This window comes from Prinia subflava, chromosome 19 (assembly GCF_021018805.1).
Source record: "Prinia subflava isolate CZ2003 ecotype Zambia chromosome 19, Cam_Psub_1.2, whole genome shotgun sequence".
Taxonomy (NCBI): Eukaryota; Metazoa; Chordata; class Aves; order Passeriformes; family Cisticolidae; genus Prinia; species Prinia subflava.
In genome coordinates this window covers 2,646,335-2,667,462 of record NC_086265.1, presented here as the reverse complement: position 1 = coordinate 2,667,462, position 21,128 = coordinate 2,646,335, and the positions used below count along the sequence as shown (strand labels likewise).

Sequence of the window (21,128 nt, the reverse complement as noted above, 5' to 3'; positions counted from 1 at the left end):
TGCCTAGGGTAGTGTTTTCCCACTAGAGATATATAAGATGCTGCAATATGAATATTAGCACAATTAATACCTTTTTCAATTGAAGATATAAATACAAGTGGCATAATCTGCCAGCAATATATCTTAAAAGGTATGTGGGAAATGGAAATGGCAAACTGCTGGGTTAGCTCAGAAAGAACAAAGCTTCCTTGAAAGGAGTGCAGAACACACCTGCTACAATCCTTCTCACCTTGCTTCTACAAAAATAGAACATGTCTAAATATAACAAAAATAGAGAACAGAAAAGGTGTTGGAGCACAGATTAATTTACCCTGAATTTGCTGCTCCTTGGATATACTCTGGCCTTACACATCACAGCACAAAGCTACTCACACAAGTTCAGGGGAAGGAGGTGGAGGAGGCAAAGCCAAGAGCAAACAGCACAAAATTTCACAGGGTGGCTCTGCAACAATTCCCAACATAAATCAAAGAAAACAACACTTGCTGCTTCATCCAACCACTAAGAGAATTTTCAACAGGGATCCTCACCATTGGATTCTGCACTTGACACAGCACAATGGGATAATGATGATGGATCAGCAGGTCTGGAGGAGGATTGTTTTTCTGTGTTGCCGTCACCCACTCCAGTGAAACTGAATCGACACCTCACGAGTTGTTTCAACACCAACACACTCCTGCAGGCATGTACCCACCACAGGAAAGCAGCAATTTTTAGTTGACTCAAGAAAATACATCCTCTGGTCACAGAGTGCCCATGCTCTGAGAGCTTTAAAATCATGTTATTCTACACCAACTCTGAGCACACTTCAGGATTCTGGGCTTCAGCGTTTTCCATACTCTGGTCAGCAGAGAGTGGCAAGGATCATGGGAGCCTTAACTTGCAGTTTCTCATTCTATCAAAACCCTGACTTTCCTGGAGCACAGCTCACATCAGCTTTTATGGATTAATTAGCAGTCACAGAGCACTCCACTGGGGAGCATCTGGAACCTGGTCCCAAAATCTCCTGAAAAAGGTGTCACAAACACCAGTCCTTCAGCCAGCTAATCCAACAACAGTGCCCTGCCTCAGGCAAGAACGAACAATCTAAAATAAAAGAACATTCTTGCAATTGTTCAGCTCCTGCCATAACTAACAGGAAGGAAAAGGAGGTCTCCTGTGTAGCTCGAGATTTACCTTTCAAAGGAATTTGGTCAATGAGGACAATCATGGGTGTAACTAAAGCCCAGCATTGCTACCTCAGTATCTCAACCACATGGCAGAGCTTCCTGGGCTCTGACCTTGGTATTGTTCTGATAGAAAATAAACACTCAGCTTTGCTTTTTAGTGATTCCTCCATTTTTTTCTTCTTGCCAATGGAACTTGTGAAGGAACTTTATGCATCAGAGGTTTGGACCAAGCCTCTCATCCATTATTTTTGGTGCCTGCAGTGACCCACTCCTGGCACTAGAGGAAGGTTAAAAAACAAGGCAGAATGTGTCAACTGTGCAATGTAATTGAGAGCAAAACTCCCTCTGTAACATCCCAGCAGGAGCCTACACTGGGTGATATTTCAAAATGACTGGCAGTCACTGATTTATAACAAACCCTTAGGATTTCATTAACTCAGGAAGCCCATGCATATCTTTCCCGGATACTGTATGAACAATTACAGCCTTCCTGTTGTTGGACGAAGCCTTTTTCAGATCATAACTCTGTCCACATGAGAAGGGAATGGAATTTGCTCTCAAGTGCTGGAAAACCTCAGCAGAAGGAGCTGTAGGAGGCATTGTGGGCACTGGAGTGGACCTGGCAGTGGAAAAACTGCTCTGTTTCTGCAGAAAACCCCAAATTAGGGAGAAGATGAGATATAAATGTAGAAACGTATAAGTATCTTATATTTGATACATATGGGGTTGTAAATGAGCTAATGAAAGTGCTAATTGACCTAGTTTCTTATGCATGTATTTCAAAGCAGGCTGAGAGGAACTAAAATTCATTACAATTAGCTTCCTTAGAGTATCAGTTCCATAATTTCAGTTGAAATAAAATAGTTTATAATTCCTTTTTTCATTCTTTGGTTGCTACAGACTAGAAATAAAACATTTTTATCTTGGTGATTGTACAGTCATGGGGTTACAACAAAAGATGGCTGCGAGACCCTTCCATCCTACTCTAGGTCACAGCAGCATTGTTCCATGGAGACTTTCTCCTAGAGTTTTCTTATTTCACTTTGAGGTTGCCAGCGTTGAGGTTTTCATGATCTACGTAGGGAGGGTGAAGAGATTGGTCTGAGGAAGATCCACAAACACCAGCCTGCAGCACAAAGCACTGTCAGCCAATCTACCCCACGGGGAAGTGGAAGCAACCTCGCTGTGATAAATGAACCCACAGAGAACTTCTACATATTTTTTTTCCAGAGGAAAGCACCACATTAGGAAACTTTTTTTCTTTATTTCAGTCCCTGATTAAAGCTCTCTTACGTTGATGCATTTTCCTTGACATTTGAATTAATGAGCCAAATGTCTCCAGTGAATTCAAGATGAGCCTGCGACACCTAAAGCTGTTTCTATGGCAGCTGCATGATGGTACAAACTGGAGGCTATGACTTCCCTGCAGGATCACAGAGCAGGGCAGCTTGATAAAAGTCAATTATCTGGGTATTATAATGAGGGTTAACAGTATGGCTGGGAAAGAAAGAGCTGGCTTAAATACATGAGAGCTATAAGTGCCTAAGCAGAGGGAGTACCTTAAAATTTCATGACGTTGTCAATGTATCTTTCAACACACACACACAAAAAATAAATTAAAAAAGAAATAGATAAGTCTTTCACTTACTGAGGGAGGTTTTCCATGGATTCCAGAGGGACCCCCTGACCTCACAGTTTTTTAACAGTTGCATTTTAATTCACACATTGTCCTGTTTGAGTTCTTGTAAAGAAACAAGCTCTTACTCAAGGGTTTTTTGCCACTTAGAGACAGTTTCAACCTGTCCTCCTCAAATGTAAGATAGGGAACTTGACATTTCAGATTGTTGCAGCTTTCTATAGGAGGAAGCTGCAGAAGGAACTACCCAAAGCATGGTCCTGCCACACCTCATCAATCCTTATTTAGCACTTTGCTTGGGTCAACAGTGCTTGTCATTGTTTGGGCTGAGGGTGAAGTCATTTCCTTCACAATTTTATATGAAGTTTCATATCTGGGTCTGGTGATTGATCGAGAAATTGTGTGTTTCAGCTAGAAGTTTAATTCAACAACAATTATTAAAAATTAAAGGAGGATGTAAAAGAGGGCAGAAAATCTGAATTCTGAATATTGAACTGACATTAACTGAAGACTTGCCTGCATTGATACAGTGTATTCTGCTGTATCCCAGATCCTGTGGTGTTTGTGAGCCACTTTCTTCACACTGGTACTTACTGAGCTGTTAACATCATCCTCTCCTGTCAGAGTCTGTGAGAAGTGGCTAATTAACTGTGTGGACAAAACAGAAAAGACAAATAAGCCATAAGAATAAAATGTGTCATCTTCTTTGTATCATTCTTGAACAAAATGCACTCCAAGATAAAAGTCAGATGGACATTTTCAAGTAGGTGAGAGAATTTTTGAGTGAGACACATCAGCTGGATCTAACTCTGCCTTGGTTTCACTTTCACAACTTTTGGCTGTCAATTGATGTACACAAGAAGAGAATTTCTATTTTCATGAGGTGACATCCTGACCCTTCAGATGCCCTTTGGGAAACAGCAGTTATCTGCAACAGACCTTGATGTCATCCAAAAACTTTCCCCCATGCTGTGTTGCTGTGGACCTAGACTCTGACTTCTTCTGTCACAAATAGTAGTGTCCTGTCCAAGTTGTTTTTCTTTAAAAGAGCTTTAAAAACATAGGCTTTACTTTTTCAGTGACTATTTTTGAGCCTCATGCCGATTGCTTCAAAAATGTTGGCCTAACGTTTTTACTTTCTCATGAACTGAATGTGTTAAGGAGGAAGGACACCTGTGTTTTAAAGCTGACAGGAATGTCACCCCGCTCATCTAACTCATAAAAGCACTGTCAAGTTTGAAAAACTATTGTATGCTCAGAAGATACTTTCTACATTACATAAAAGCGATATAAAAGGCTTGCTTTGAAAAACAAGCCCAAGCACTTGCACCAATTGGGGTTAAAACCAGACTTTTCTGGATGGAGATAAAATAGAATCTGAAGAACAGAAATACAAAGCAACTGATCGATGTTCCTTTATTTATATCCTTTATTTTGACAGCACTACAGCCTTTTCCTCCTGCAGAACAGTGCTTTGGGGTACCTCGTTGTTGGAAAGCAGCAGTGGGAACCCAGCTCTGGGTAGCAGGAGGTGGGCACAGAACCTGCGTGAGGCCATTTGGGTTTCCTGCAGAGCTGATCCTTGGTGTGATTGGGATCAGCGTGCGCAATGTCCTGGCCTGCTGCCCTCCCAGGAGAACGAGCCCAGCTCCACCAGCCTCGGCAGACTTTGTTCAGCAAACTTATCACTGAGAACAGCCCTTGCTTGGCAGCACAGAGCAAAATTTGCCCTTTAGAGGCAATCAATTATGGCATATTCCTAAAACATCTTATTGTTCTTGGAGTCTGTTGCAAGGGGTGACTTGCCATTTCATCTGACCTTGAACAGGAGGCTCGACAGGGCAGGCTCTAATCTCAGAAACACTGGTGGAAACCTGAGACTAATCAGTGGAGTTGTTTTGGATTTTTGGGACAAGAAACAAAACCAGGCAGCATGGCAAGAAACAAAACAGAGTGTTTTCTAGAGGAAGCTTAGTTAATTCTGCCCAACCAACCCCTCCTTTTTAAATAACATACTGTGCCACACTCCCACCCCAGAGTTCCCACAACCACATCCACCCTCCCAAGTGGTCTAACACCAGATCAATGGTCCTGTTGGGTCTTGTTTGCTGCCATGGCATCATCTCTGCTCAGCACTACCAGACTTTGCCAGCCTGGAGTAATGCTGGCACAACTGGGGCTGAATGGATCAAAGCCAGCATGAGGCCAAGTTGTGAGCCTGAGCCTGACTCTCCATCCCCAACTCTTCACACCAGTGCAGAGAAGGTGTGTGGCTCTTCTGGGCTGGGCAGGCACACACAGCACCCACTCCACAGGGCTGGCAGTGCCAGACAGGGGTAAAGTGAGGTTATCAATGGCCACAGACATCTCCAGCTCATCTCATATTGCACGGGACACTGCTCTACCTGGTCTTGGTCTGGTTTTGCATCAGGTGCTGGTGTCAAAAAGGAGAGTGAAGTCACTGCTCCTCTCAGCAGAGCCAGCCCATGGCACGTACCTTGGCTGTGCCTCTCCTGCTGCAGTCACACAGAGCTGCAGCTGCCCAGGGTGTCCTGAGCCAGCCGTGTGCAGCTGCAGGGGGCAGGGAGGGGGTGAGGCCACCACCGACACCGCACACAGGAGGAGGGGCTGGGACGGTGCAGAGCTCTCAAGCTCCGACCTGTAAATCCCAGGCTCAGAGTCTGAAAGACACAAATTCGGATCAGAATCCTTTAGAGCCAGATTTAAAGTACCAGGCTCCTCTCTCATGCAGCTGAAGACTCTCATAAAGGCACAAAATATACAAACCCTACAACACAGATCTAATGTTTTTCTTCTAGTCCTTTAGTACTTTAAGTGACTTACAACTGTAGACATGACAAAACATTCAGAACCAGACAGACTTCTTGGCTGTTGGTTTTGTCTTAAATGCCTCGGCTCACTGGAACAAGCCACACTGTGCACAAACAGGCTTAATTTTTTAAGACATCTGTGGTCACTCCTTGGGCTTTAGCTGACCACAGAACAGCTGCAAGTGGGAACCAGAAACAGGCTGGGGATGCATTTAGGTACTAGAAGAGCCATAAAGACATTAATTTTTAATACAACACAGACCTATGTGTACATACACACAGCACAATATTTACAGTAACAGAAACAAACAAACAGGAGGGGTCGGATTGCTCGAGCAAAGCAGAAGCATTGTCACCTCTTCCTAAATGCTCTTGTTTTCACACTCACATCTTCCATCTGTTTGGGATCTGAGCTCAGCAGCCCGGCCGGACGCGTTCATCCTCTTGTCCGTGATGTTCCCATATAAGGTGATCTCTCTTCCACCGGGAGCAGGATTCTCATTTGCTCAGGTTTCGTCCCACCCGGATTTGCTGCTCTCCGTGGTCGAGCTCTGTCACAACTTTGCTCGGCAGCATCTGCACAGCAGTGGCTGTAAAGGGAGGAGAAAGTCAGGAGGGAGCAGTGAAGCTGCTGCAGATCCAGAGAGCTCTGGATTGTTTATTTCCATTCTCTTTCCTCCACAAGTTACCTCTGCAGGATGTCTGTGCAATAAGAAGCTTCCACAAGCCTTTCCCAAGTTAAATAAAAGACAAATTCTATTCAGAGAACTGGATGGAACTGTAGGGCTTGAACTCTTAACTCCCACATCAAACTTTCCTTCAAACTCTGTATCACTCTCCATGCAAACTGATTTGGGACTGTGGAAAATGCCCCCAGAATTATACAACAGAAATACTGGGACACTGGCCCTCGAGTCTGTAAGACTTGACTCAGATAGCACATCACCCAAATTAAGATAGCTCAAGACAAGTTAAGCACAAACAAATCTCAGCTGCTTCCTGCAATATTTACCCAAGGCTGCACTGAGAGCTTATAACCTCTTTCATGTCTGTGAAGATTCTCTTGTGATAAAGAGGTCAAGGCACTGAGCTAAGCCTCGATTTTTTTTTTCTTTTAGGCAGTAATTTTGAATATTCAGACACCACTGCAGACTGTAAATGCCAAGCAGCCAGGGGCTTGCACATATGGAGAACACAAAACTGGTGGAAGAAAGGATCATGATAACATAAAACTGACACGGGATCTCTCTCACTTTCCCCAGGTTGGGAAGTCCCACAAAACTGGGCTCCAGTGTGTGATTTTGCTCCTGCCTCCAATCACTTGAGCTTTCAAACACGTCAACAAGTTCAGCCAGTCCAGTTGTAACAATGTCTGGTCATGGAGGTCTCCTTTCCCAGAGTCAGAATAATCAGACTTCATGGGTTTCCATCTCACCATCTCCTTTTCTTCCTATCTTGGCATTATCTAAAGTTTTCATCCTTCCTCTTCTTTAACATTACAGAGACATGAGAAGAGGGGAATGGACCTTTCCTTCTGGGAAGGTGTGAGGACTGGAATAGTCTTGATATAAGACAAAATCTCAGAGCAGCAACCTCCCAGTGCACCCAGCCCAGATCCCTCTTCACCCTCCCCACAACTGATGGATGTGTATCAGTGTTTGCAGAAACAGTGTTCCTCCAGGATTAAGTGATGGGGGACTCACAGGCACCTCCATCAGAAATACCACCCTCATCTGCTCTCTCTGTGTTCTACATGCTGAAAATACTCATCAGAGAAAACAGTAACTGATACCAGGAAAGCATGACAAGGGAAAGCAGATCTCTTCTGGGAACCTGTAGGTAAATACGATTCCTAAAGGTCAGTATATGGACTGAAAGCACAAAGGAAACATGATCTGGTTTTAAAGTTCAAATCCAGGAGTCAGGAGACTTGGATTATGTTCCTGGCTCTCATGCCCAACCACAAGGCACCCGTCCATCCCTTTTGTCACTTCATTTAACCAGTCAAGGGCTTGGACACCAATCAGTGCCACTTCTCAGCCTTCCTGTGAAGACCGATAAATTTTATGAAATTATTGTATGAAGCTCTTTCTGTTTCTCAGAAGGAAAAGAGGAGCTAATCTAAGATAGTCGCAGTGCTTAGAATTGCAAAGTATTACATTTATGGTTGCTACTTAGTGAGTCAAATTCTGCAGTGATTTACAACCTGTGCATTTCAATTGGCACCAATTTAACATGACTCACTGCATATTTTAATCCATCATCTGGGGACTCACATGGGATTCTAAGACTATCCAAGAACCTAATTGAAATTGCAGAGAGGCTCCAAAATCCAACTATTTCAGGCCTAAGCATGGCTTTTGAAGGATCTGCGAGAACAAACTTGCAGACTGAGAGATTCCATGAGGAAGTTTGACTTTAATTTATAGTCTGGTTCGGATTGTTTGGTGTTTTTGAAGCTGCTTGCTGTCCTTGTTTCAGATTTATGCACTATGTATTTATTGCTACTTTGAGGCACGCTGACAACTGATGTTCAGAGTCGAGGACATAAATTTGCCATTTGGCCCAGATGAAGCCTGGGCCCAGGACTGGCTGTTCCTGTTCCACACAGATCCTCTGTGCACCTTTCCATTTCAAAGGAATTAAGTAACCATTCACCTGACACGTACATCAGCCACACTTGACATCCCTTTGTGCTGTCAGAGGCTGCCAGAAATCTTAATTGGGTAACTGCAGCAATCTGTTTGTACATCTCCTACACATGCAACAACAACCTCCCTCAGAAGGAGCCGCAGAGCCAAGTTTATCCTCCAGAGGCTGAATTTCGGACCTATTTCTGCCACTCCTCGCACTTGTTCTGTGAAGGAGCCCCACGAGAGACTTGCCCCGTGCCGTGTCCGCCCCAGCGCCCCGTCAGCGGCCTCAGCCGCAGTTCCCGGGCTACTCGCGGCGGGAAGGGCACGGGACGGGGCTGCATTTTCCCGAGGGGCGCAGCGGGAAGCACTGACCGGGACATGCTGTGGGGACACCGGGAGGGCTCCCAGTGCGGCGGGATGCTGCAGCGGGCTGTGAGGGCAGCGATCCACGATCCGCCAGAAGGGCCCGGTGCCGGTCGCGGTCCCGGTCCCCTCACAGCTCGGCCGCGCCCCTCACGGCCAGGCCACGTCCCCTCATAGATAGACCACGCCCCGCTACTACTGACCACGCCCCCTTCATTATTAGACCACGCCCCCCCACCTCCCGATCCCGGCCCGGTTCGCGCCGCTCGGCGGTAACGCCGGAAGTGACGCCACGCCCGTGTCCTGGCAACCGTCCCCGCGGTAACGGCGCGCGCGAGGCTCCGGTCGAGGCCTCCCCGCTCCCGGCCCGGCCCGGCCCGGCCCCGATCCCGCAGCCCCGCCAGGGCCCGGCCCGGCCCCGATCCCGCAGCCCCGCCAGGGCCCGGCCCGGCCCCGATCCCGCAGCCCCGCCAGGGCCCGGCCCGGCCCCGATCCCGCAGCCCCGCCAGGGCCCGGCCCGGCCCCGATCCCGCAGCCCCGCCAGGGCCCGGCCCGGCCCCGATCCCGGCCACCGGACCCGGTCACCGCCCCCCCGGCATCTGCTGTGTCTTCTCCGCAGAGGTTTTCCCGGGACACCGTTATGGGTGACCAAATCCAGTTCATTGTCGAGAAGCTCAATCAGGAGCCCTTCAAGAAGAACTACAATTTGATCTCGTTCGACTCGCTGGAGTCGCTGCAGCTGCTGCAGCTGCTCAGTGATGTTCTGGGGGAGATTGACCCGAAGGTAAGGAGGGCACTCAGAGTGCTCCGGTCTCCTGAGGTGCCCGGACACTGGAATTGGCTTTTATTTAGGTCTGGCTCAGTACAGTCCTGCGGCGTGTTTGTCTCACCAAAAGAAGGTTGTACAAATCTTCCAGGAAATAAATGTGCCTGGCAAGTATCCTTCCTGCCCGTACGTCTGAGTGCTCTTGGCAAACCAGCAAATGTTTCTTGGGGCAGGGCGGCAGCGTCCCTGTTCCCCAGAGGCTGCTGACGAAGTTTTTCCTGTGAAATTAAGGATACAGATCTTGGCTCATACTGACAATCAAAGTGTTCAGTCAAAGTCAGGCTGTGTCTTGCACACACCCAGGGCAGGAGCTGAGCAAGAACTGAACCTCAAACTGTGCTGTTGCCATGGAGATGATATCCCACTCCTTGGAGGCTGCAGAAGCGTGTGTGAGATGAGAAGGGACCATTCACACACCTGGGGTGGGGATACCTGTGCCTGGGAGTGCCAGGATACCCGGCTGCCTGGGGAATGTGCTCTCTGTGCCTGCACAGAGGAGATCCCATGAGCAGGGACAAGACATTCCTGGAGTGAACTGACCTGAATTCTCATGCTGCAGGAAAGTCCATTAGAAGAGAATTGAAGTTGGGTGATTTAAGGGATGTTCTGTATAGAGCATCTTACTATTGTCTGGTAAATTAATAAAGTCAATTCTTTCAGTGTTGCCAGATAATTAACATCCCTTGGACAAACAAGTTCATAGAAATAATATAATTGATTATGGTAAATAATATAGTATTATCCTCATAATTGGTAATTAATTATTAAATTGGTTGTTTTATGATTGCTACAATAACTTTTACTATATGAATAATAATAAAGAATAAATACTTATTTAATTTTCAAACCCATTTAGCATGCTGTCGACATTAGAGAGGAACCACCAGAACAAACAGCTAAAAGAATGCTGAATCTCCTTGGCATCCTCAAATACAAACCTCCAGGGCCTGTGTCAGACCTGTGAGTACCTTTTGGCCTACGAATCATGTTAAAACATCTTTTTTAGGTTATATAGTACTGACCTTTAGTTCAGGTGAGCACATCCAATGGCCCCATGGATGCTGGGATGGGATTCCAGATGTGGCTCCAGGCGGGCGCTGTTCCCTTGTCCCCGTGGATGTTTTGGGGTCCCAGGTGGGCGCTGTTCCGTGTCCCCGTGGATGTTTTGGGGTCCCAGGTGGGCGCTGTTCCATGTCCCCGTGGATGTTTTGGGGTCCCAGGTGGGCGCTGTTCCCGTGTCTCTGTGGATGTTTTGGGGTCCCAGGTGGGCGCTGTTCCATGTCCCCGTGGATGTTTTGGGGTCCCAGGTGGGCGCTGTTCTGTGTCCCCGTGGATGTTTTGGGGTCCCAGGTGGGCGCTGTTCCCGTGTCCCCGTGGATGTTTTGGGGTCCCAGGTGTGGCTCCAGGTGGGCGCTGCCCGCACCTGCGCAGGTGCAGTGGCGGCTCCGGCCGGCAGAGGGCGCCGCACGCCCGGCCCGGCCCGGCCCGGTGCCGGTCCCGTCTCACCTGTGCCAGGTGATTCCCGGATCCCGCGCTCCCCCCCTCTCCTGGCATCCCTCAAGGCTGTCACAGGAAATGAGGAGTTGTCGCTGCTGGCTTTATCCCATTGCGGGGTTTTTATCTGACTCAAGGTAGAAGATTTGGCAGCCAGAACCGCAGAGTTCCAGCTCAGAATGGGTTGGGTTGGAGGGGACCTAACGATCATCCAGCCTGCTGCCATGGGCAGGGACACCTTCCACTAGCCCAGGCTGCTCAGAGCTCCATCCAACCTGGCCTTGGACACTTCCAGGGATCCACAGCTTCTCTGGGCACCCTGTGCCAGGGCCTCACTGCCCTCACAGGGTAGAATTGCTTCCTAATATCTAATCCAACCCTTCCCTCTGTCATTGTGAGGCCATTCCCATTGTCCTGCCACTCAAAGGCCTGGTAAAAAGTTCCTCTCCATCTCTGTTTTGTGCTTCCTTCAGGTTCTGGAATGTGCAGATCCCTCAGCCTTCTCTCTTCCAGGCTGATCAAACCCAATTCTCCTCATGAGCCTTTTCTCTTCTAACAGCATTACAAAAACCATTAGGCAAGTGGAGAAGGAATGTCAAAACATTGCAGATTTTTTAGTTCCAAGCCAGCCTTCATTTGTTTGGGATTTACTGGCATTTTCCCCTGGTTGGTTCCATACAGGGGTGCTTTTCGCCAAGGGCTGGTTACTGGAAGCAAAGCTGTAATTCATCCTGTCTTACACTGGCTTCTGCAGAGGACCACTGAACTCAGGACAAGAGCTTACCTGGCACGTTTCTTAGTGAAACTGGAGGTGCCAGCAGAGTTCCTGCAGGATGATACCGTGGCTGACTTCAACAAACAGGTACCATCTCTCATGAATGCCAACATTTTCCCTTAATTAAAGTGCCTGTGGGAAGAGGGATAAATGAATCAGGGAGTTAATGCTGGCATACATGTTCTAGTGAGTTATGTTAAAAGCTTGTTGGAATCAAGGATAAGCAAAGATTCATAATAAAAAGTTGATGTCTTGACCACTTTTCTTCCAATAACCCTGAAATTATGTATTAATAAGTAGCATTGAATTAAAAGGCTCTAAGCCCATTAAGCACTGGGTGCCAAATAATGGTCAGAGCTATATTGGCTTAGACAGACTTTTAGTTCTTAATTTTTGAAAAGGTTTGGGGTTTTTTTTCCTATGAAATATAACCTGGATATTTTTAACTTTATAAAATCACCACTTCAAACAGAAAATGTTATTTCCAAACGTTGATGTCTCCTAATTGTCCACTGATTGTATTTTTAGTCATGATAGTCCTCTGATAGTATTTAATGCCTAATATTTGTATGAGCCTCACTCCAGTTTTGCTTTAACCATTCATTTTTTTGTGAATAAAGAAAAGATTTCTTTTTCTTCATGCTGAAATTCCTACTTATTATGTTCCCACTTCTTTTGTGAGCATTAGATGTTGATTTTAGATAGTCAGATTTGGTGGGTTTGAAATGTAAAACTTGAAGCGAATTAAAGTTTTGGGTTTATCATCTGAGGTACATATTTACTTAAGTTTTTTCCAGTTTTCTGTGCCTTTTGTTCTGTAAAACCACAGCGGGTTTGAGTGTTTGTAAGAGGTAACTTGATCTATTAACTCTGCACCAGCAAAGCTGAACAGTCTGACTGAGGCTTGACTAAGCCTTTTATTTTTTTGTTACCTCTAACAATATTGGATTTATACCTTGAAATAACTCAGCAGAAGTAGCAGAGAGAGAAAGGAATGCAGATTGTATGTTTTGTTCAGTATGTCACACTCTTAATGTGTATAAATATCCACCTCCATAATTTCCATTACGTAAGATATGTTCCTTTTTGGGATTACAGTAATGGAACCATCCTATTAAACTAATACCTTGCTGATTAATTCAGAACAGAAGCTGGGGTAATAGAATGCCTTACTGCAATATAACATGACAGTGCAAATATTTAGATACTAATGAATTAAACAATTAGCCTGAATTATTTAGATACAGTCTTGCAATGGTGTCTTTTAAGGGAAATTTTAAAAATGAGGCTTTGGACACCTTAGAACACAGTCAAGTTTTATGGGTGCAGAATCGAGCGAAAATGAACTTTTGTAAATTACTTACAGAAGAACTCAGCAAACCTGCCACCTTCCCAGCTGTGTTGTGGTTTAGACATTGGATTGCCTGCAATCTGTAATTTAAGAAATAAGAAACTTCAGGCATTAATCTCATTGTTCAGGCTTCAGTGTTTTGCTCCCAGGTGCCAGAGATGACTCTTTCCATGTAGGAACCTGGGTGGTTTTTTTGTCATTTGAGTGTGTTCCTTATTTCAGCATGTGGGGCACCCAAAGGGAAAAGTGAGAACCTTTTTTTTTGTTATGATCCATCAAACTCTGCTCTGCCTTGTTTGAATCCTGCCATTTGTCCTGAAATTTCATGTTCCAATGAGGAAAAGTCTTCTGGAGCTCCTCACAAAGGAAAACTCCTGGACACCAGCAGTGGGAATGCAGCTGTTCAGAGAGCACCTGCTCATTTTCATTTTTGTTAAAGGACTTCCAGAGTGCAGAGGGGGTATTGTGGAAGCCAGTTGGGTTTTACTCCTGCATTTTGTAACTTGTTCCTCTTCGTCCAGCCTGTGCATTTCTTGTCACACCTGTATTTGCCACTTAATCCAGCTCTTTATGATTTTATCTTCTTAGCCAATTTAGTGCTAGTTTTTAAATTCCTTCCAGCTTGTGCTTGATACTGAAACAACCAGAACTGAGCAGAGGGCTCTGGATGCTGCTTCCCCAGGGTTTTCTAGAATGGAGTTGCTGCTTCACTGCACAGGGCTCTGATGCCTTTGTTTGAACTGGCCTTTGCTGTTGCCATTTGGTATTCACCTTTCATATCAACTGCTCTTTCCAGGAAGTAAAAAATGACTTGATACTCTCCTTTTAGATTTTTCCATCTCATTGAAGGGTTGTTTCTGTGGAGATTATCTTTCCTTATACCTCAGCTCGCGTTTCTCCGAGTTGAATCTAAATTTATTTCCTCTCCATAGTTCTAAACTCTCGCTGTCCCCTGTTATTTCTCTACCCACACAGACTTTCACACTGCCTCTCAGTTTAAGATTCCTGGTGGGCAAAGTACTGGTGTGGAAGTAGCACACTGTCTCCTTGTCTGTGAGTGCTGAGCTGCATCTATCAATCTCCGGGGTGTTCTGAGGGTTATGCAACGTGGCACAGCCACTCCTCACGTGTTCACTCAGCCCTGCCCTTGGGCCACTCAGGAAAATCAAGCCCCATTGCCTCCATCAAAAGTGTTGTTAGAGCAAATTCTTCAGGGCTGATACATTTATATATGTGGTGTACACAGTTGTATAGTAAGAGAGAGTAATTTGTTAATTTGTCCCTCTCGGTTGACATCTTATATTCCTGTTTTGCAAATGCACTGTGTGTTACAAAAGATGAAAATACTGGGGAAATTGTGGAGTTCTGATTGTCTCTTCAAATGGAAGATAATGTACTGTGTTTTTTTTATTTCTGCTTTATAAGTTGACAGGCTTTTGCAATGAGAAAATGCCTTTTTATCTTGTTCTCACCATATTTCTATGTCTACATTTACTGTGTTAGTAGTAAAACAATGTGTTGATGTGAAAATCCTTAGACACAGAGCTCATCCTGCACAATTTCCATTTCATTTCACAGTATGAAGAACTCATGGAAGCATTTAAAAACCTACATAAGGAGCACGAGCAGCTCAAAATATCTGGTTTATCAACTGCAGAAATAAGAAGGGTAAACAAACTCCACAATTTTTTATTTAGTTGGTTTTTTTGCTTGTCAGTTCCATGTTTGTTGTCTTTATGGACAAAGTGGAAGCGGTGGAGGCCAGAGCTGGTGGGGACTGGAGCTGCCTCTTGTCACTGCTCCCTGTTGGCAAACACAAAATCCTCGCTGGTGTTTAGAGCTGAGCTCTCTGCAGCAGATTGGGGAACGAGGCTGCCAAGGCTGTGTGCAGCATGATTTCCAAATATTAGAACTCCATTTCCTCTGAGTGCAGATTGATACAAAGCCTTTTGCTTTCCTGATAGTGGCTAATAATTCCAGAGGGTGTTGAATGAATTAAGAGCTTAAATCAACAGAAATGATGACCCCACGTGGTTCAAGTGTTAAGTAGAGATATTTGCTCTGTTTCAGCAAAATAATTAAGCTTGTGTACAGCTTTCCAGTGGACACGCAGAGAAGCAAGGCAAACGTTGAGATAAGGTCTACATTTGGAGAATTAATTTTCTTTTCTCTCATAACTATCAATCTGTGGAGCCCTGGTGCTGTAAAATAGGACTGAAGGAGAATAATAATAATCAGATCCATGTTTCAGCACTGGAAAGTGTTTCTTTTAAGACAGTTTTAATACAAAAAGTGGCAGCAGACATAGCTCATAAGCAACTTCATGCAAATTGGTCTGCCAGGAAGTGGGTAATGCTGGTGACATTAAGAACATATGTCAGACTGCATCAGATGTTGAATTCACGCTGATTCGTTCCTTGGTGGTTTGTGTTTGTTTGTTTTTATTTTAGAGAAATCCACCTGCTTTTATTTTAAATGTTCACATTAATACTCAAGGATGCAGATGAAGAATGTTAGCATAAAGAGAGTGGGAACTGTGGGGGAAGTAAGAGAGGAGAGAGATTGGAATCCTGGATGTTTGATCATAGATCAATAAAATTATAACCGCCTCCGTGTATTCAGGAAAGAATTCTGATTTTCATATTAATTTGAAGAGAATTTTGTCCAATTCAATATACATGGGAAAGAAATTAATATTTCTTTATCTGTTTTTCTTGCTTTTTAGGACATCAGTGCAATGGAAGAGGAGAAAGATCAACTGGCCAAAAGAGTAGAGCGTCTTAAGAAGAGGGTAATAAGAGAAGTAACACTCCTACATTTCAGTGTCATAATACTTGGCCTGCAACTCCGATTTTGGAATGCAAACAAGGATTAAGATAAACACACTGTATGTCTAGGAAGGAATCAAGTAACTAATTGACCTACAGGGAATCTCCCCAGGCGTTGATCCAGAGCTTTTAAGAATCTCGAGTCCAGTACTTTGCTGTCATTTCTGAGTAGTAACGTGTATGGAAGGGAAGTGCTAAGTGGGCTTGTGAGACATATGATCTCTTTAATGTATTTCTCAGCTATCTGACAGCAACATGCACTATTTATCCACTTGCTGTAGGTGGAGACAGTACAAAATCATCAACGGATGCTTGAAATAGCAAGACAGCTTCGCTTAGAGAAAGAGAGAGAAGAATCTCTGGCTCAACAGAAACAAGAACAAAAAAGTCAGGTACTGGCATAACAACATACCTGTTAAAATGAAGACTTGTTGGTGTTTGTTTGGGAATTGTGCATTTTAAAAATACATCAGGAACAACAGTAGCTGGGAGAGTTTCTCCCCACCCCAGAAAATTAAATCCCATTTAAAAGATCTATGTACATTTTAAAGGAAGAGGCTTGACCCTGCAAGTTTTGAACACCACAGTGAAGGTACTTGGCTGCCTCAGCTCCCACTGACATCATCCTTTAGCATTCCCAGGAAATGTTCCATGACTTATTGCTGAGCACCCGAAGGGAACTCTTCATATTTATGGTAGTGAGCAAAAGTTTCCTTGGTTTGATTTCTATCTCTGTGATCTGCACGAAGATTTCAGGGGCTGAGCAACACAGCAAGTACCTCATCTTTTTCCTGGGTGGGGGCAATATGTATTCAGGAGCAACCTTTGGATTCAGGCCCCTGGATTTGGGAAAAATGATGTCCTGAGAAGCCCTGGGAGCAGTTGACATCCAAGTTTAAGGGTGGGTTTCATTCCTGTCCCGTGTTTTCAAAACAAGATACTTCAATAGAATCCAGTGCCATTTTGCTACACTGTTTCACCAAATTCTGTAGCCTGAATTTCAACACTATTAAAATGGGAAAACCCCTCAGATTTCCTATTTGCAGCCTTTGTCTGGATGTGGGATCAATGAGAATCGTGGCCTCTCAGGCTGTTGGGTCTTTGCCTGAGCCCGAGTGAGATCACAATTAAAATGAATGTGATGTCCAGTTAATTCCAGTTCTTACTGCACATCTCTCTAAGTCACAGAAATGCAAATCAGCTGGGGCTTGTTTGGCAGGAAGCTTTCCAGACAGCTCTTGGGAAGGACAGTGGATTGCTGTGACAACTCAGCTGCAGTGCAGGATAAGGAGAGTTCTCTGCTGCAATCCTGATTCCTGCTGCCTTTTGTTGTTATTGTAATGCTCAAGCCACTCATATTTTTGGTGGAAAATTGTTGGATGAATGTCTGCCATCAGAAAAAAACATCACCTGGGAGAACAAGAACACTCTTCTCAATTAACAGGAGGGAATATCAAGTAAACCCAGGCCAAGTGATGAAAATTTGGTCTGGCACATTCCCTTGTACAACAGAAAATCACAGACATTGGAGCTGCCGTGTTTTGTGTTTGGGGATCTTTTGGGTTCTGTTGGTTTTGCTGTTTGGACATGGATTTCCAAGGAATGACCCTGAGTGTGTCCAATTGTCTCTCCAAAGTTGCTGCACGTGGAGCAGAAGCTGCAGAGAGCCCAGGTCCAGCTGAAGGAGATGCAGCACGTGGTGGCAGATTCCAAACCAGAAAGTGAGTAGGGCTTTTCCTGTTGCATCCTGGGTTGGTGTGGTGCAAAACATCCCACAAAATGGTGTCTAAATTATTTCCAAAATGATAGAATCTGACAACTTCTCAATTTAAACCTAGAAAACCAAGTCATTGTCCTAGTTTTTCAAGAACTTTTACTATTACAGTTGCATCCCACAACTGCTTTGGAAGCTCTTCTGAGTTAAAGGATTTTTCTCAGTCACCACCTCATAGCATTGTTATTACTTTATAATTTTACTGTGATTTTTTAAATGATTCTCATCTGCCACTGAACCACAAGTGGGACTAAAGGAGTGTCTGAACCATCTCCCAGGGACTTGCAGTGGATTTTATAACTGTTCCTTTTTTGCAGTAGCTATCAGAGAGTTTATACAGCAAAGCTGTGTCAACAATTCTATTTCAGTTCCTGGGTTTTTTTAAGGCCAATGGAAACTCGATGGGTTCAGTTCACAGAAGCAAAGGTAACATAATAAAAAGCCAGTAAATATGTCATGTAATCACTGAGATGAAAATAAAGTTAACATGTTTAGTTTCCTTATCTCGAGTCCTGCTTGCAAGGGAAAAAACCAAGAAGTATGTAGATGTTCCCAATCAAAGCTTGGAGTCATTACTTAAGAAAACTTGTGTTGAAATTTTTCCCAAACAAAGACCTCAGGACTCAGCTTTGTAATTGCTTTCCCCAGTTACAAAAGCACTGCCTGTAGCAGCAGTCACAGAATGCCAACCGTGGGGTTTTTTTAATAATTGAAGTTAGGTGACCACAGTGCACTGAAGAGGTTCCATTTATTTTAAAAGCTTTGTTGTCTACAAGGTAGCACAACTTATTTCATTTTGAAGATTCCCTTTGGCTGCAGTTTGGTGCCTCAGCTGCCTCCTGGGATCACTGCAGCCTTGCTGCTGACAGTGCTACAGCTGGATTTTCACTGCGAGTCAGATCCTTCCCTTGAAAGGAAACTTCTTGCATTTTTAATCCTTCAGGTGTTTTTACTTCCTGAACAAGATAAAATGTTCAGAGTTGTTGCTAATGAGCAGAAGCTTTGTTTGTCTTATGGATTTGATGACTTCACTTTACAATTAATTTTATATTTAAAGAAATGTAAAGGAGCTCTGTAAGGAATGCAACTAGCACATATTCTTGAGTATCATTAGCATGCAATTAGCATCAGGCTGCTTGAGCTGTGCCAGGAGAATATGCCTTGTGGTTGGTAGGATTTTAACTCCTAGAAACATTTAGAAGACTTTGTGTTATATTATTAATTGTTATGAACTGCTACAAAACAGCTGGAAGTGATGCTGCTGGTTCACAGAACACTCCTTCCCTGTTTATTAACTTCAACCTTTCCCTCTTTAATAACTCCAGTACTACTCAGGATATTGTTTAACTAGAGAGGGATTTGCTGCTGGTAGCACTAAGTAACATGAATTTTCACATTCTGCAGGGTTTTTTGGTGGTGTTTGTTGTATTGAATATGAATAGTATTTTTATTAACACTGGCCTCTGGTCTGAATAACCACAGTAATGTATATGCAATGTATTTATGGCATGTGGGGCTCTTTCCTAAGAAGTGTCTGAGAAGAATTTGTGGGTCAGGTGTGGGAGTGGGAGAGCTCCCACTGCCATGGATGAGGCGCCTTTCCTGCTTTTATTTCTGGGAGAAAATGCCAGAGGAGAGTTTCTTTGCCTCTGGGTTTGGCTCTGGCACATCCAGCCCTGCAGCCCCGGGCCAATGCAACATTCAAGAAGAGCACTGAAAGGTCAGAGAGGTTTCAAAGAGCTCTAATAATAATTATAAAGATGGAAAGCAGAACTTAGAATCACAAATTCAGGAAGCTTTTTGGTTTTTCAAGGATACATGGAAGGGATGATTGATCTGCCAGTGTTTGCATGTCCCAGGGCTCTGTTTAAGAGATGGAAAGTGGAAGTGGTGCAGGAAATCATTTCAGCCCTCTCTTGGTGGCTGCAGAAAGGGAAGGGAAGGGTTTGATGCTGGAAGTCTGTTCTAGACTTGGTCATGGCCTTCCCATGTGATATTAAATAAATTGTTGGCAGAGAGGCTATGAAATGAGTATCCCTCTCTCTTTTTTCCCCCCTTTTAAAAACTGAATTCCTGTTGCAAATGGTTCTGGTCCAGGATGCCCCGTTGGCAGCCTGTAGAGGGAAAAGCAGTCAGATTCTGAGCACAAGGTTAATCAAGTTTTAGCTCCATTAACAGAATTATGCAGAGAAAATTGCCTCTCTTCTACATGACTGAGCAAGCACGACTAAACTCTTTCTCCCATCCCTCTCTTTATAATAATAATAAAAAATTTTGAATGGAAAACATGAGGAGTTGCTCTGAATAGCTCTCCACATGTAAATACGTGGTTGGCAGAAGCTTGCTAAAATAACCTGAGGGCACAGAGCCAGATTTCTGTGCCGCTTACGTGTGTAGATTTTGTAACCATAAGTCAATGTTGAAACATTAAAAACAGAATTTATATGTGTAATGGAAAGATCTGAAGTATGCTGGCCTTTTTTCCTCTCTAGCCTGGGAATTTGCAAAAGAATGTTTTTCACTGAATAAAACCCCCAAATCAGGAGCTGTCCTGTGTTTTGGTTTCTAAGGTTCTGTTAAGCAGCTAAAGCAGCTCTTAGGAAGTTACTTCTCCATGTGTTGAGGAGGAAAAATATATCCAGTGCATTCAGGAAAGAAATATTACTCATGAGGGATGTTGACATCGTGTCTTTCCCCATCAAGAAATCAAGTTTTAACTCGTTTTGTTGCTCCATTAGGACTCAGCACAACACAGAACCACACAGGGAGTAACAGGACTTGGTAGCAGCTCTGAGGTTATTTGAGAAATAAATCAGATTGTGATCAAGGTTATACCCCATGAAGTCAAAAGGTCTCTGCTCTTATCAAAGCTCTTGTGGTTCTTTGCTAAGTTTCTTGCCATATCTACAACAAATCGTTTAATCGTGTACATTTTTATCAGAAAACTGGAACAGCACAAGAAATGGAGCATAGGTTATATGTGCAGGTTTCTTTGCTGCTAAAAGCCTCAAGAAATTGCTTTAATTAAAATATTAATATTTCATATCAGAATGATGTAATTGATATCACATTGATTTCCACACCAAAAATCCTGGTTATAAATATCAGCTTGGGAGTGGTGTTCCAGTCAGTTCTGAGGTGATAATTCAGCTCACAGGGTACGTGGGAAGCAGCTTTGCAGAGGTGGGAGATTTCTAGTGAGACATTAAAAGTGGTCCCTCCTGCCCAGCTCTGTCGTGGGCTGAGGAAGATTGGAATTGAGTTTTTCTGGAGGTAAAAAGTGGGAAATTTGTCCCAGTAAGTCCCAGTGCGTTTCCCAGGGTGCAGCTGCAGTGCCAAGTGCACGATGGCTGTTCCACAGGCAGAGTAACTCCACTCTCCCACTCCAAAACCCATCTGGGCGCTGTTTGTTTTGATAAATGACCCCTCCATGAAGGGGAAAAGGTC

At 44.2% G+C, this 21,128-nt stretch overlaps 1 protein-coding gene across 2 annotated transcripts in view; it reads left to right on the top strand.

Moving 5' to 3' along the window:
* Nucleotides 1-8,968: 8,968 nt before the first annotated feature.
* Nucleotides 8,969-21,128, top strand: part of IFT81 (intraflagellar transport 81) — a 35,023-nt gene continuing 22,863 nt past the window's right edge. The window contains exons 1-7 of one of the 2 annotated variants that reach the window (XM_063416072.1): nucleotides 8,969-9,417; nucleotides 10,316-10,419; nucleotides 11,635-11,815; nucleotides 14,658-14,747; nucleotides 15,805-15,870; nucleotides 16,189-16,299; nucleotides 17,544-17,628. In XM_063416072.1, coding sequence (XP_063272142.1) covers nucleotides 9,274-9,417; nucleotides 10,316-10,419; nucleotides 11,635-11,815; nucleotides 14,658-14,747; nucleotides 15,805-15,870; nucleotides 16,189-16,299; nucleotides 17,544-17,628 — 781 coding nt within the window. In that variant the 5' untranslated portion in view covers nucleotides 8,969-9,273. Of the gene's footprint in view, nucleotides 9,418-9,913; nucleotides 10,093-10,315; nucleotides 10,420-11,634; nucleotides 11,816-14,657; nucleotides 14,748-15,804; nucleotides 15,871-16,188; nucleotides 16,300-17,543; nucleotides 17,629-21,128 lie in introns of those variants that run through there. The other variant, XM_063416073.1, reaches the window with a different exon arrangement.